Here is a 15,638-nt window from a genome sequence, read left to right as displayed (position 1 = left end):
AGGGAGATGCAGGAGGGAAGAGATATGGGAACATATGTATATGTATAACTGATTCACTTTGTTGCAAAGCAAAAACTAACACAAAGCAATTGTAAAGCAATTATACTCCAATAAAAGCAATTATACTCCAATAAAGATGTAAAAAAAAAAAAAAGAAATGAGGTAACCTCAGAGGCAGTAGCCAGGTCTCTGAACTGAGCAAGTGGCTTAAGCTAAGATGCAGATGAGGCCAAGTGAGTGTGGCATATGCATATCTGGGTTCTGTACACCTTTTATGCTCTTGTCTACCACAGATGCCCTTCACAGTAGTAATCTAATGAAGACTATGAGCCACAGTAAAGGCACAGGAAGGAAAGAGGAAAAGACATAATCTCAGTGGCTCCGACACCTGTGGTTTGACTAAATCATTTAGTTGCACATCAAAGGGAATTCTCTCAGAAGACAGGATTTCAAAATTCTCTGTCTTTTTTTTTTTTTTCTGAGTTACCATGATTCTTGCTGCCTGATCCCACAATTGCTATTTCATTTTCCAGGTGTGATGGAGCCGGCATTTTCTTACGTATCTGGATACTCAGTGGTCATTCTCCTCTTACAGATGATAGTAATCACCTCAGGTAGGGATACCTACTTCTTTTTCATAGTGTGTCACATCTATAAAGAAAAATAGTGAAGGTAAATGACAGTGAAGAAAATGAGGAGGCTTTTTCACTGCTGTTCCTCAGATTCTACCCTTTCTGTTCTAGTTCTGAGGATAGAAATGAGTGTTAAAACAACCTATGATTATAAAATGTCATTTCAGTTTCTGTGTCTTTCTGAGCCCCAGCTCCATGCTGCAATGTTTTGCCAAGGAGAAGAGACAGATAACTGGCTAACATCTACTCTCGGGAGACTCAAATTCTCACTGGCAAGTCATAATGAATAGATCCCTTATATTTAAGAACAAACCACGATCATTTATGTGATGATATGAATTATAAGTTTAGTAGGACCTCAGATAAAGGAGATGTTGGAGTGAGCTGGAGCTGTCCACAAATTTCTCTTAGAGCAATAGGCCTTAAGTCTGATAATTTGGATACCTTACAGTGAAAAGGATAAACACTCTTGACAGAGACAGGAATGAATCTGGCATAATCAAAAAGAGGAAAAACTAAGATTATGGGAGGAGCTTGTTATAGCTACCTATAGCTTCATAGAAAATTATCCCCCAAATTAGTGATTTAAAGCAACCATTTTATTATATCTCACATCTTGTTGGGCAGGAATTCTGGCCAGTGCTCAGCTGCATGACTCTTCTGTTCCATGTGACATAGACTGAGGTCTCTTGGTATATTCAGCTAGTGGGTGGAGTGTTCCAAAGGGCTCAGGGTGGCTTCATTCACATGTCTAGCCCTTTGGTGGAGTAGGCTGGAAGGTTGGGATCCCCTGGGATTGTCAACTGACATGTTAACCCATGGCATTTCTGTCATGATGGTCTCAGGGTTGTCAGACTTTGTATATGGCTGCTGACGGCTTCCAGAAAGAATGGTACAAAAACAACAACAGCAACAAAAAGACAAATGAGACCAGCTCTTTTCTTAAGACAGACCCAGAAACTATTGCAGGTTGTCTTCTGCCATATTCTATTGAGCAAAGCAATATCAGAACACAGTTTTAAGAGGAGGGGACATAGGCACTTTCTCTTCATGGATGGAGCATCAAAATATTTGTGGCCATTTTTAACTCGCCAAAAACTGATACTGAAAAAAGCAGCTGGTGTATCTGATAAGTAAAGGCTGTTGTTCAGCAATAGCGGTCCACCTCCCACCTCTCAATATTGAGGACTATCACATTCCTTTATTAAATATTTACGGAGTGCCTACCACGTTCAGGCAATGCTTTATGCACTGGGGATAATAAAGAGAATTTTAAAAAAAGATAGAGACTCTGTTTTTGTGTGGCTTACATATTAGCTGGTTATGAGAGAAAATAAAGACAGGAGTTAAAAATATCAGGTAATGATACATGCTACTGAAGATACGATTAGGGGAAATGTTAAGTGGATGGTGATAAAGTTTTTCTCTAAGGAGTTGACATTTAAGCTGGGACCTGAGAGGTAAGAAGGAGGCAGCGATGGGAGGGTCTGAGAGAAGAGCACTGCTGTCAGAGCGAAGATATCTCTGAGAGCAAAGTTCTGAAGTCAGAAAGGACTTGGCATCAAGAATCAGGAAGAAGGCCAGTGTGTCCAGAGCAGAGGACCTATAGGTGAAGCATTCTCCTGTGACCTTCAGAATAAATCTGGTCTCGGACTTCTTCCACAGAGCACTTCACTGTGAGCAGCTCCAGGAGCCACCAGGTGGTCCTGGTGGGCGAAAGTGCTGATCTCAGCTGCTAGCTGTCCCTGCCACAGTGTGGTTTCACGAGCACTCTTCCCATCTGGTTTACCTGTACAAGGATGGGGAAGAACTCTCTGGAAAAAGCACTACAGCTATATGAATCGCACAGTGCTTCTGAAGGACACCCTGGGAGAGCGCAAAGTGACGCTCAGGATCCACAATCAGTGTTCTTGATGGGGGGCAGTACCACTCTTTCTTTAAAGACGGTGACACCTATGAAGAGGACATCATGGATCTGAGGGTAGCAGGTAAGGACAGAAAAGAGTCATCTCCATATTTCCTTGGTAATGCTACCCTGGACCACTTCCTGATATTTATATATGTGCATAATATACATAAACATACACATGTAGGGACCTCCCTTGTGGTCCAGTGGCTAAGACTCCATGCTCCCAATGCAGGGGCCCCAAGTTCGAACCCTGGTCAGGCAACTAGATACAACACGCTGCAACTAAGAGTTCACATGCTGCAACTAAGGGAGCTCGCATGCCACAACTAAGACTTGGTGCAGCCAAATAAATAAATAAATATTTTAAAAGATACACCTGTACATATATACAGATATAAAAGTATTATATGCATCAATATATAAATATTTATATATCCATATCTTCTTTTTAAATGCTAAAATGGTATATACTTTGCTTTGCAACTTGCTTTTTTTTTAACATAATTGTGTAAACAGGAAGAAACTTCATATCAGTGTATGATTATTTTTCCTATTCCTTCTATGGTTGCAAAGTTGTCCATTGTTTGGATGATGCAGAATTATTTTACACATATTCTACTTTTTTATTTTTCAGGTCATCACCACTTTATTTTATTATTTATTTTTTAACATCTTTATTGGAGTATAATTGCTTTACAATGGTGTGTTAGTTTCTGCTTTATAACAAAGTGAATCAGCTATACATATACATATATCCCCATATCCCCTCCCTCTTGCATCACACTCCCTCCCACCCTCCCTATCCCACCCCTCTAGGTGGTCACAAAGCATCAAGATGACCTCCCTGTTCTATGTGGCTGCTTCCCACTAGCTATCGATTTTATATTTGGTAGTGTATATATGTCCATGCCACTCTCTCACTTTGTCCCAGCTTACCCTTCCCCGTCCCCGTGTCCTCAAGGCCATTCTCTAGTAGGTCTGCATCTTTATTCCCATCCTGCCTCTAGGTTCTTCAGAACCATTTCTTTTTTTTTTTAGATTCCATATATATGTGTTAGCATGCAGTATTTATTTTTCACTTTCTGACTTACTTCACTCTGTATGACAGATTTGAGGTCCATCCACCTCACTACAAATAACTCAATTTCGTTTCTTTTTATGGCTGAGTAATATTCCATTGTATATATGTGCCACATCTTCTTTATCCATTCATCTGTTGATGGGCACTTAGGTTGCTTCCATGAACTGGCTATTGGAAATAGAGCTGCAATGAACATTGTGGTACATGACTCTTTTTGAATTAGGATTTCTCAGGGTATATGCCCAGTAGTGGGATTGCTGGTCGTATGGTAGTTCTATTGTTAGTTTTTTAAGGAAACTCCATACTGCTCTCCATAGTGCTGTATCAATTTACATTCCCACCAACAGTGCAAGTGGGTTCCCTTTTCTCCACACCCTCTCCAGCATTTATTGTTTGTAGATTTTTTGATGATGGCCATTCTGACCGGTGTGAGATGATATCCTATTGTAGTTTTGATTTGCATTACTCTAATGATGAGTGATGTTGAGCATTCTTTCATGTGTTTGTTGGCAATCTGTATATCTTCTTTGGAGAAACATCGATTTTTTTTGGATTGGGTTTTTTGTTTTTTTGATATTGAGCTGCATGAGCTGCTTGTAAATTTTGGAAATTAATCCTTTGTCAATTGCTTCATTTACAAATATTTTCTCCCATTCTGAGGTTGTCTTTTCATCTTGTTTATGGTTTCCTTTGCTATGCAAAAGCTTTTAAGTTTCATTAGGTCCCATTTGTTTATTTTTGCTTTTATTTCCATTTCTCTAGGAGGTGGGTCAAAAAGGATCTTGCTGTGATTTATGTCATAGAGTGTTCTGCCTATGTTTTCCTCTAAGAGTTTGATAGTGTCTGGCCTTACATTTAGGTCTTTAATCCATTTTGAGTTTATTTTTGTGTATGGTGTTAGGGAGTGTTCTAATTTCTTTCTTTTACATGTAGCTGTCCAGTTTTCCCAGCACCACTTATTGAAGAGGCTGTCTTTTCTCCATTGTATATTCTTGCCTCCTTTATCAAAGATAAGGTGACCATATGTGCATGGGTTTATCTCTGGGCTTTCTATCCTGTTCCATTGATCTATATTTCTGTTTTTGTGCCAGTACCATACTGTCTTGATTACTGTAGCTTTGTAGTATAGTCTGAAGTCAGGGAGCCTGATTCCTCCAGCTCCGTTTTTCTTTCTCAAGATTGCTTTGGCTATTCGGGGTCTTTTGTGTTTCCATACAAATTGTGAAATTTTTTGTTCTAGTTCTGTGAAAAATGCCAGTGGTAGTTTGATAGGGATTGCATTGAATCTATAGATTGCTTTGGGTAGTAGAGTCATTTTCACAATGTTGATTCTTCCAATCCAAGAACATGGTATATCTCTCCATCTGTTTGTATCATCTTTAATTTCTTTCATCAGTGTCTTATAATTTTCTGCATACAGGTCTTTTGTCTCCTTAGGTAGGTTTATTCCTAGATATTTTATTCTTTTTGTTGCAATGGTAAATGGGAGTGTTTCCTTAATTTCTCTTTCAGATTTTTTATCATTAGTGTATAGGTATGCCAGAGATTTCTGTGCATTAATTTTGTATCCTGCTACTTTACCAAATTCATTGATTAGCTCTAGTAGTTTTCTGGTAGCATATTTAGGATTCTCTATGTATACTATCATGTCATCTGCAAACAGTGACAGCTTTACTTCTTCTTATCTGATTTGGATTAAAATGAACTTCTAGCTCATCCAAGTAAAGGATCAGAAGGATCTTCACTATTAGGAAACTTATTAGCATAATACAATGCATCAATTATTCCAATGAGAAATATGATAATGTTAATACAGTTGATGCCATTAGAGTTATTACATTTCAAATGAGTTCCTAACTCAAGAATTAATCAAAAGTAAAATGTCTATTTAACATTACATATATTAACTTTCAAAAGGAGAGTATTGGAAATATCAAGTGTTATTATTATTAAGTAGCTAGAAAGAATGTTCCTTATTCCTGGCATTAACTCATTTAAGAAGGTAGGTAGGTATGCCTGTAGGAGATGGAATAAGATGGGCTAAGAATTTTAAAATGAGCCCAATGTCAAAGAGTTAAAAGTCCCTGTATTTTTGAGATGTTGTTTATATTGGATACCATTGGTAAAAACTTTGGAAGAAGATCTGAGTATCCTGTGGCTTGACTGATACTACACTTCTAGTGGAGTCTGAGGTGAAGATCTCTGACTCTATATACACCAGAAAGGGGTCATTTTCATTTGGGAGTATACCCTTACCAAGTCAAGAAGCTAGATACAAACCAAGAAACTAGAAAATGAATTTCAGAAAGTAAAATGTAGAATCAATTAATATAAAAACAGAAATCAAATAAAAAATGTTCAGATTCCCAACAAAAAGAACTGATTTTTCCCCTAGTAAAACAGACACACACCATTGTTAAGATTTGTTATGAAAAAAAGGGACAGGTCATATATAAAAATATAACAGGAAGGAGTAGATAGTTCTGCCTCAAGCCATGACAGAACAAGTAGTTCCTGAACTCTTCTTTGAGAACTACTGAAAAAGATGAATAAAACACGTATTTGTAAAATGCTTGAGTAAATCAGTGAAAATGGTAAAGTAAGAAACTTCAGAAATCCTTCCCTGGTACAGACTGAATGTTTGTGGTCCATGCCCTTGCCCAAAATTCATATGTTGACACCCTAACCCCTAATGTAACTTATTTGGAGATAGGGCCTTTACAGAAATAATTAAGGTTAAATGAGGTGATAAAGATAGCACCATGATCCAGTAGGATTAGTGTCTGTATAAGAAGAGACATGAGAACTCATGCACTCTCTCTCTCCCCCCTTGCTTGCACAAAAAGAAGGGGTCATGTGAGCACATAACAAGATGGTGGCCACCTACAAGCCAGAAAGAGAAGCCTCACCAGAAACTAACCATGCAGGCACCCTGATGTGGGACTTCCAGCCTCCAGGACTGTGAGAAAATAAATGCCTGTTGTTTAAGCCACCCACCCAGTTTATGGTATTTTATTATGGCAGCCTGAGCTGATTGACACTTTCCCTTTATAAAACAGTAAGTAAACTAGGAAAAAATGCATCAGAAATCAACTTTTTTCAGAAATCTGGAAACTAACCACAAGCTTGCAACCAGGGGAACACTTAATCAGAAAAAAATAGCTGAATTTCAGTAAGAACAGTGAGCTTTATGGCATTCTAACTGGTATTCTAACTTAACCTGTTCTTATCCCCTGCTTTCCAGCTCAGTGGTAACCTTGAAAATAACAGCCTGAATTCCCCTATTAGTACTGGAAGAGGGAATAGAATGGACTTCAATAGCAAAGGTACAAGCAGGATGGAACCCACATGCATGAACTAGACCCTCACTAGGATGAACTGAAACCATATGTATTCTTATTGCTTTTGACCTTGTTGAAGAGAGTATGTTGCAGAAGCCAGAGCCCTTCATCACAATTGACACACACACATTTGGCTTAGGACTCAGAGATGTTGAAGGAGGATTCATGGGAAAGTAGAGCAATTGCAGGTCTAGCTTCTACATCATGCCAGTGAAAGGAATCAGCAGATCACCAGCAACATATACAAACTACAAAAATGGCTGCTGCTTCCTTTCCACCCTCCGTCTCCCAGGAATTTTCCTTCTGGCCTACCCTAACTGGAAACATAAATGAAAGGGCATTCTGGAAAGTGTAGTCAAGTTGACACACATTTAAGGACACGATCACAATGTCCTTAGATCAATTTTTTACTTTTACATATGAGAAAGGACAGAAACCTCTGAATTTAAACTAAGGGAAAAAACGGACAATAGAAACAGACCTAACAGACTGAAGTTGACTAAGATAGTGAAATTAGCTGATAAGTTTAAAATAACTTTAATTGATTTGTTCAAGCATGCAGAGAAAGAGATAGAAGTGGAATCTATGGTAGGAAAATATTGGGGATTCCCAGGAGGAGAAAATATAACTTCTGAAATAAAAAAAATCACTAAAAAGAGTTTAGCAGCATATTCAGCAGAAAGAACACGGGATTAGGGAATTGGGAGACTATTTAATTGTAAATATCCAAACTGAAGAACAGAGAGGAAAAAGAATATAAAATAAAGAAAAATGCATAGGGATATAAGAGAAACAGTGAAAGGATCTAACAGATATGTTACTAGACACCCAAAAGCAGAAGATGTATTTGAAGAAATAATGACTGGAATGCTATTTTTAAACCCATGTATTCATGGAGGTATGTGAACCTCAAGCAGGATAAACCATATCAAACATATCATAGTCAGACTATGGAAATCAAATTGAAACAAATCCGTTTAAAGCAGTCTGAGAATAAAAGGCATATTGTCTTCAAAGAAGCAACAATAGGACAGATAGCTGACTTTTCAACAGATAATACAAAAGGCAGAAAATAATGGAATTATCTATTTGACACATTGGAAGGAATTAAGTTCCAACCAGGATTTTGTCCCAGATGACACTATCCTTTAAAAATGTAGGTTAGGGCTTCCCTGGTGGCACGGTGGTTGAGAGTCTGCCTGCCGATGCAGGGGACACGGGTTCATGCCCCGGTCCAGGAAGATCCCATATGCCGTGGAGTGGCTGGGCCTGTGAGCCATGGCCGCCGAGCCTGCGCGTCCGGAGCCTGTGCTCCGCAGCGGGAGAGGCCACAACAGTGAGAGGCCCGCGTACCGCAAAAACAAAACAAAAAAACAATGTAGGTTAAATAAAGATGATTCCATAGTGGCCTTAGAGAAGTAATTCTACTTTAGTTTAAGGAGAAATTTACAGACAACAAAATCTCCTGGTTCTTGAATCAAATTAAACAACGTTATATGCTTTTATCCTGGTATAAAAAGCTCAGTCAATTACTGTATTTCTGTAAGTCAGTAATTTTTCTTCAAGACTTCTAGCTTTTTAGGAAGACTGTCTCCCTGATACCTACCATGTGGATCTCCCTCTGAATGTAAACTTCTTCCAAGTTTCTTCTAGATTATAGTTGGAACTTGTTTCTGCCCTTGGCCTTTGTTACAACTTATGAAAGCCAACCCTGAAATAAATTTATATACGAAAATTTTCCCTTGTGTCACTTATCAGAGTAAGTACTCTGGCTTCATTTGGAAACTTTATGCCTCCTACGCTTATTTTACAAAATCATTCTTTTAATTCAATGCACAAAAGACCTGTTATCTGTTTATTTAATTTTTAACTGTGGACTTTCATGCTAATAGCCCTCTGATGCATTTCCCTGATTGATGTCAGATTTCCTCTGATAGATATGTAATTTATGAGCTCCAAAACTACCAATGAACCGTAATTGAAGGATGTAGAGAATTGTCTTTTAGAGTTCTCTGCTTAGGAATTTTTGTCTGATTTTCTTCTCCAAAATGATTATTTACTGGAATTTGCCTTAAAGTTTACTCTCCTTACCCCTTTACATGGATGTAGATTTTAACACATCCTAGAAAGAAAATTCTAACATTCAGAATTCTCCAGCCAGGAAGAAGTCTGTCTCAAGATAATCGTGAGTTCACCATACTTGGAAGTATTCAAGCAAATAATTGACAGCCTAATTAAAAGATAAAAGAAATTAACGGAATTTCTTCCCTATGCTAGGTAACTTGATGTTTGAAGTCCTTTGTCTATGTGTTATTATGGGGCTCCAATTACTTTGTTTTCTTAGCATCCTCAGAAATCCTTAAGCCACAGCTGTGATTTTCCCATATCTTTCAGTACATCTGTATGCAGGGAGTGATGTCTAATTACAGCCATATGCTGGCTCTACTCAAAATCACTTGAAACTCTAAGCTCTGCCACATCTCTGGGTCTTGCTCTTCTTCCTTACTGATCCTAATTTCTAAATAACTCCATATAGAACTAAAAGTAAACAAGAACTTAGAGACGAGGGTTAATACTGCTTTTTCAACATGTTCCTATTAGAAAATCCTGGCTTCCTAATTTTTACATTTCCTTTCTCTTTCTTCCATATTTCCAATTCCCACCAAATGCTTATTGGATGAAAAGTGTGCTATAAAGCATATTTATACTCATGATTAGTATAGCCATGCTAATTTTATTACTGTATTAGTTTGGACTGATAAATGTGCATGGCAGATAGTGTGGGTGCTCTGAGGTATTCTTTCTCTGCCTAATTTTAAAGTCCTCTGAGATTTGTTTGTCATTGATATATGATTCCCTGTCTCAGATAAGTTCAGATAGGAAAAACATTGATCTGGGTTACATTTCCAAGATCTTCTGCTTCAGTAGTCTTGGTTGAGTTCTAGGTATCCAGGTTCTCATGCTATTTGGGGTTGCTTTCAGTGACAATTTTATGGCTTCAACACCCTTATCAGCATTAAGCAGGAATTAAGGTTCATCTTTACTGTGAATTTATAAGTGTGTGTGTATATTTTATAACGTGTGCATATGTCTATTTAAAATTTCACTTTAAGGCACTTTTCTCAGCATCCTTTTGCATTGGCATGTAACACTTTATGTGTCATTCTCCTATTTCCAATTTTTGGTACTAAATGCAATGCTGCTAAGAAAATTATTCAATGTGTCTCCTTGTATAGGAGCTTCAATGAGATGTATACCAATATGTGGAATTTCAGAATTAAAGGCTATTTGAATTTTCAGCTTTACTTGATATAGCTGCCATTTATAAAACATACCTGCCAAGTATCTTGATGAATGGGTCAAATAATGAAGGAAAATGACAGGAGGCACAATACATGCAAACTCAGAGTAAAAGGGGAAATTGAAAATTCACTTGTATTAAGCATTATAATCCTGAAATATTTTCAAATGACTATTTAGATTGATGATATTTATGTAAAGATAAAAATATATCTGTGAGATCCAATTTAAGAAATATATTATAAGCCACTAATATCTCTTCTCATTGGTTAAACCTGACAGATGGAAACTAATGTAGTAGAGGAAAAAAGCATAAAAATTGCTAGAATATGGACAAAGTTAAAATGCTCAGGAAACTTTTTGTTATTGAGAAAAATAATTAATAGACTGATAAATTGTATACCTTTTAAACTTAATTTTAAATTCCCAAATCTCTAATGGGGTCTCTAATATTGCACAAGTAGAATTAAAATATTTGAACAAAGAGAAGAAAAATATATACTGAGAAAAATCCAATCTATCCCAAACAGAACATTAAGGAAAATAAATAACAAAGCATAGAAAAGATGAGGCAAATAGTAAACACAAAATAAGATAGTGGAAGTAAATTTAACTAACTATCTTCATAATCACAATAAGTTTAAATGGACTAGGAACTCTAGTAAAACTTAAAAAATGAGTTTAAAAAATCCAGCAGTATGCTATTTAAATTAAATGTAATTAAAACTTAAGACTACAGAAGGTTTAATTATAAAAGGCTAGGGAAAAAATAATCCCTAAGTAATAATCAAAAGAAATCTGATATAGTTGGATAATACACAAAATAAGATGAAAGAAGTACAGAGTTTCAATATCTAACGATAAAAATTTCATTCTTTCCAACCATAAATAAAACATTAACAAACAGTAATCACATATTATAATTACAGAAGCCCCAAAACTTTAATAATAAGTACCATACAGGCCACATTCTCTGATGACACTGAAATTTAGTTGGATGTCAATTTAAAAAAATATTTAAAACAATTTAAAGTCTTTTAGAAATTCAAAAATATTTTAAATAATTATGGGTATAAAGAAAATTATATGTAAAAATTCACACACAAAGGAAATTCTGGAAAGATAGAAAATGTGACCTAGAACACAAATCTTCCTCTTTCCCCACATAATAATAAACAGAGAAACTTCTGGGCCAACCCAATGGATAGCTAAACCAAAATCCACTGGGAAACATTACCAACAAAAACTAAGTGCCAATGTATATTCATGAATAAAGATATACAAAGGATTGGAGAAAATGTGAAAAATAAGTGAATACAGGCAAAGAAGATTCAAAATATGTATAATAGCAGACATTGGAATGCAAAGCCAAATCAAAAGAACAAAACAAATACTAAAAACTATAATTCAAGAAAACCTTCGAGAAAAAAAAAAAAACACCCAGATTTGATGCTACATATTAACTGAGCACATCACATGCAGAAGAATTCAGACTCAAAGCAATCAATAGCAAGACATGTTCTATTAAAATTCCTGGACATTTAAAGTAAAAGAAAAATATCCCTCTGGTCACCTAGCCAAACAACAAGTAACATGAAAGGAAAATAAAATCAGATTATGATCAGATATTTCAATAGTAATACTTCAGGCTAGAAGACAGTAGTGTAACAGATTTAAGATATTCAGGAAAGTAAATAAAAACCAAAGATTTATAAACAGAAGAAATGACTTTGGAAAATAAAAGTTACTGCCAAAAGTTACTGCTATTAGATGTAGTAGTTACCTTTAGAACTAATATGAAATGAAGGTTAAGAACATGAAAAATGTTTAATATCATAGTTTTTAAGGAAAGACAAATTAAAACCACAGTGAGGTACCATTATGCACACATTAGAATGGCTAATAATGCAAAGACTGGCCTTAGTGTTGACTAGAATGTGGAGCAATTGAAACTCTCATTCACTGCTGGTGCGACTTTCAAATGGTATAACCACTTTTAAAATAATTGGCAGTTCTGTAAACAGTGAAGCTTAGACATATAATATGACCTAGCCATTCTACTACTAAATATTTAACCAAAGAAAATGAAGACATATACAATCATGCAAAAACTTACATGCACATGTTCATAGCAGCTCTATTTGTCAGAGCAAAAAAACTGGAAACAATCCAAAAGTCCATCAACAGTTGAATGATTAAACAAAGAGTTGCATGTCCATACAATAGAACACTATTCAGCTGTACATTTAACAACCAGGACAAATCTGAAAATAATTAATCTGGATAAAAGAAGTGTGATAAAAATGAATATGCCCTTTATGACTCCATTTAAATGAAATTCTAAAAGATACATACTAGGGACTTCCCTGGTGGCGCAATGGTTAAGAATCCGCCTGACAAGGCAGGGAACACGGGTTCGAGCCCTGATCCGGGAAGATCCCACATGCCGCAGAGCAACTAAACCCATGCGCCACAGCTACTGAGCCTGCACTCTAGAGCCTGCGAGCCACAACTACTGAGCCCATGTGCCACAACTACTGAAGCCTGCACACCTAGAGCCCATGCTCTGCAACAAGAGAAGCCACCACAATGAGAAGCCCGCACACTGCAACAGAGTAGTCCTCGCTCACCGCAACCTAGAGAAAGACTGTGCACAGCAATGAAGAGGCAACGCAGCCAAAAATAAATAAATAAATGTATTTTTAAAAAAAGATACATACTAATATCTGTTGACAGAAAACATATCAGTGTTTGCCTGAGGATAGTGGTGGGGAGAGAGTGAAGAATGGATTATTAAGAAATACGAAGAAAATTTTGGAATTAATGGATATTAATTATATAGTTTAAAGGGTGTGTGGATATGTCAAAATTCGTCATATTGTACACTTTAAATGTGTGCGATATAATGTACATCATTATACCTGGATAAAGTTTTAAAAAAGAGAATAAATGGGCTGACTCTCTCGATATAAAAACAGGGAGAATTAAAGGAGCATATGCAAATTCTTTGAAATTTTAACAGCACTTTGAATATGTCCTCTCATTACCTTACATCCTCCACTATTTTGATAAGTCAACCATGAATGGTGTGGTTCCCTTGTACATGATGAGTCTTATGCAGATATATATACCATAACTTCTTTAACCATTCATCTCTTGATGGACACTTAGGTTGTTTCCATGTCTTAGCTATTGTAGATAGTGGTGCTATGAACATTGGGGTGAATGTATCTTTCCAAACTAGAGTTTTTGTCTTTTCTGGATATTTGCCCAGGAGTGGGATTGCTGGATCATATGGTAACTCAATTTTTAGTTTTTAAAGGAGCCTCCATACTGTTCTCCATAGTGGTTGCACCAGTTTACATTCCCACCAACAGTGTAGGAAGGTTAAGAGTGCATTATTAGTGTTTATGTACTATGCACTAAGTTTTAGAAAGTTTTGGTTCATCTCTTTATTTTGTGGATGACCATTTTATTCCTGCTTATTTCTTTTTAATTATTTTTTACAGAATATTAATATATCTTTCAACATATATTTTGGTAAAAGTTGCATAGTTTTGGTCTTTGCATCCCTGTATTTTCAACTTTTCTGTCATTGAGCATTACTTAAGTCTCTTGTAAACATCATAGATCTGAAAATAGTTTTCTTTCAATGGACATGTTTAATTATGGATAGATATGACATTTAATTACTGATGGGTATAGATTTATTTCTATTTTCAGAGTTACTTCCATTTTGCCCTGTAGATTATTTGTTTTTATTCCAGTCATTCCCCTAATTTGCTGTCTTCTGATTACTTTCTGTCTGTCTTCTGATTACTTTCTATCCTTTTTTTTTTAAGTTAACATAGTTTGCACAAGAGCTACAAGCGAAATGCAAACTTCAGTGTACAAATATATTTTACTTGCCTTCCACCTGACAATTATTTGGCTTTATATAAAATTGTAAAGCCACAGTTACTTTATTTGGAAATCTTAGCATATTGTTCCTCTGTAGTCTCTTTATTCACTGTCCCAGATGAAACATTTGATGCTTGTTTAATCCCTTAATTTTGCAGGAAACCTGTCAAGGAGATAAAATGTACTTGAGGTATCGTAAATTCAAATTTTACTAAAGGCAAGTAGCTGAAATAAAAACATGTTTGAGAACAAATTGATTTCCTCTGAGATGCCAAAAACATCTTTGGAAAAGCCATGAGAATAAACTTTTATGTAGAAGTCATTAACTTGAATTCCCTGCCTTAATCAATGAGAGGGAAACCTCTGCTGGGAGAAAGTGTACAAGGAATAAAGGCATTCTAGAAAGGAGTCTGATTTAATTTGCACTGTATCTCTCTGCAACTGAAGTAAATGAATACCCCGGTGAAAATATAATCAATAATATATATTCACTCTCTCTCTTTCTTTCTCTCTCTCTTCTCCCTCCCCCACTTTCTTCCTGTACCCTCATAACTCAGATAACAGTAAATCACTATATGTTGTGTTTGTTTGCTTGGAAAAGGCTATTGCACAAAAATAGTGATGCTTACATCATAAGACACATCAGAAACTGCAGTGGATTTGTGGATTTGCTTTTAAAATTTTTCTAAACATTCTTATGCATCCCCTTACCCTTCTGGAACTTGAAAAATTGTGAAACATAAGAGGCATCAAAATGGAATAATCAACTTATCAACACAGGAGAAGAGCTAAACTCATTCAATGAAAGGATGCAGAGAAAGCAGTTATTGAAAAAACAATGAGATTCATACAAAAACCCTAACACAAACTTGGTAGAACCAGAGAAAACATTAAGAAAAATTGTAGAAAATGAATTTGGGGAAATTATTTTTTCTTTGTAAAACAAAATTGACTTGATTGTGGGAAGTGGTTGATTTTTTTAAATTTAAAAATCTCATAGCTAATTTAGAGCATTTCAATTTATGGTCAAGTTTGACCATTTTCAATTTTGGCCTGTCATGAGGTTGCTGCTATAAACTCTATAATATTAGCAATGTGAGGCATATTAAAAGAGTGTAAATGGTGATAAGTAGAGTGAACTGGGTCTTTTCAGTTGACTACATTGTATACTCTCTCTTTCAAATCAATTAATGTATTGTCTTAATTTTTTTTAAGTAGAAATCTGGAAAAAACAAAAAGATACTTGGCAAAATCTTTGAGCGGCTAACGCAACTCTTTCGTTGGTCTCCACGGGATACAGAGGAGCAGTGCTGAGAAATGGCCTTAGGGAACCAAGTGGATGAAAACAGGATTCGTTTTTAACAACTCTGGTTCCCTCCACTGTGAATGACAGTGAAATTTCTCCTTGATTCTAACTCTTCTTTTAATCCCATTGGGTCAGCAGGTAAACCTGACTTTTTTTTTTTTTTTTTTTT

The 15,638-nt window shown here is 36.0% G+C and overlaps 1 protein-coding gene across 1 annotated transcript in view; it reads right to left on the bottom strand.

Moving 5' to 3' along the window:
* Nucleotides 1–2,263: 2,263 nt before the first annotated feature.
* Nucleotides 2,264–15,638, bottom strand: part of LOC103073264 (putative selection and upkeep of intraepithelial T-cells protein 1 homolog) — a gene marked incomplete at its 5' end in the record, with an annotated part of 28,632 nt that continues 15,257 nt past the window's right edge. Inside the window, 1 exon segment of the mRNA XM_082931507.1 lies at nucleotides 2,264–2,421. Coding sequence (XP_082787633.1) covers nucleotides 2,264–2,421 — 158 coding nt within the window.

Source organism: Lipotes vexillifer, unplaced genomic scaffold, assembly GCF_000442215.2.
Source record: "Lipotes vexillifer unplaced genomic scaffold, Lipotes_vexillifer_v1.1 scaffold1375, whole genome shotgun sequence".
NCBI classification, from domain to species: domain Eukaryota; kingdom Metazoa; phylum Chordata; class Mammalia; order Artiodactyla; family Lipotidae; genus Lipotes; species Lipotes vexillifer.
This window is presented reverse-complemented; position numbering and strand designations above follow the sequence as displayed.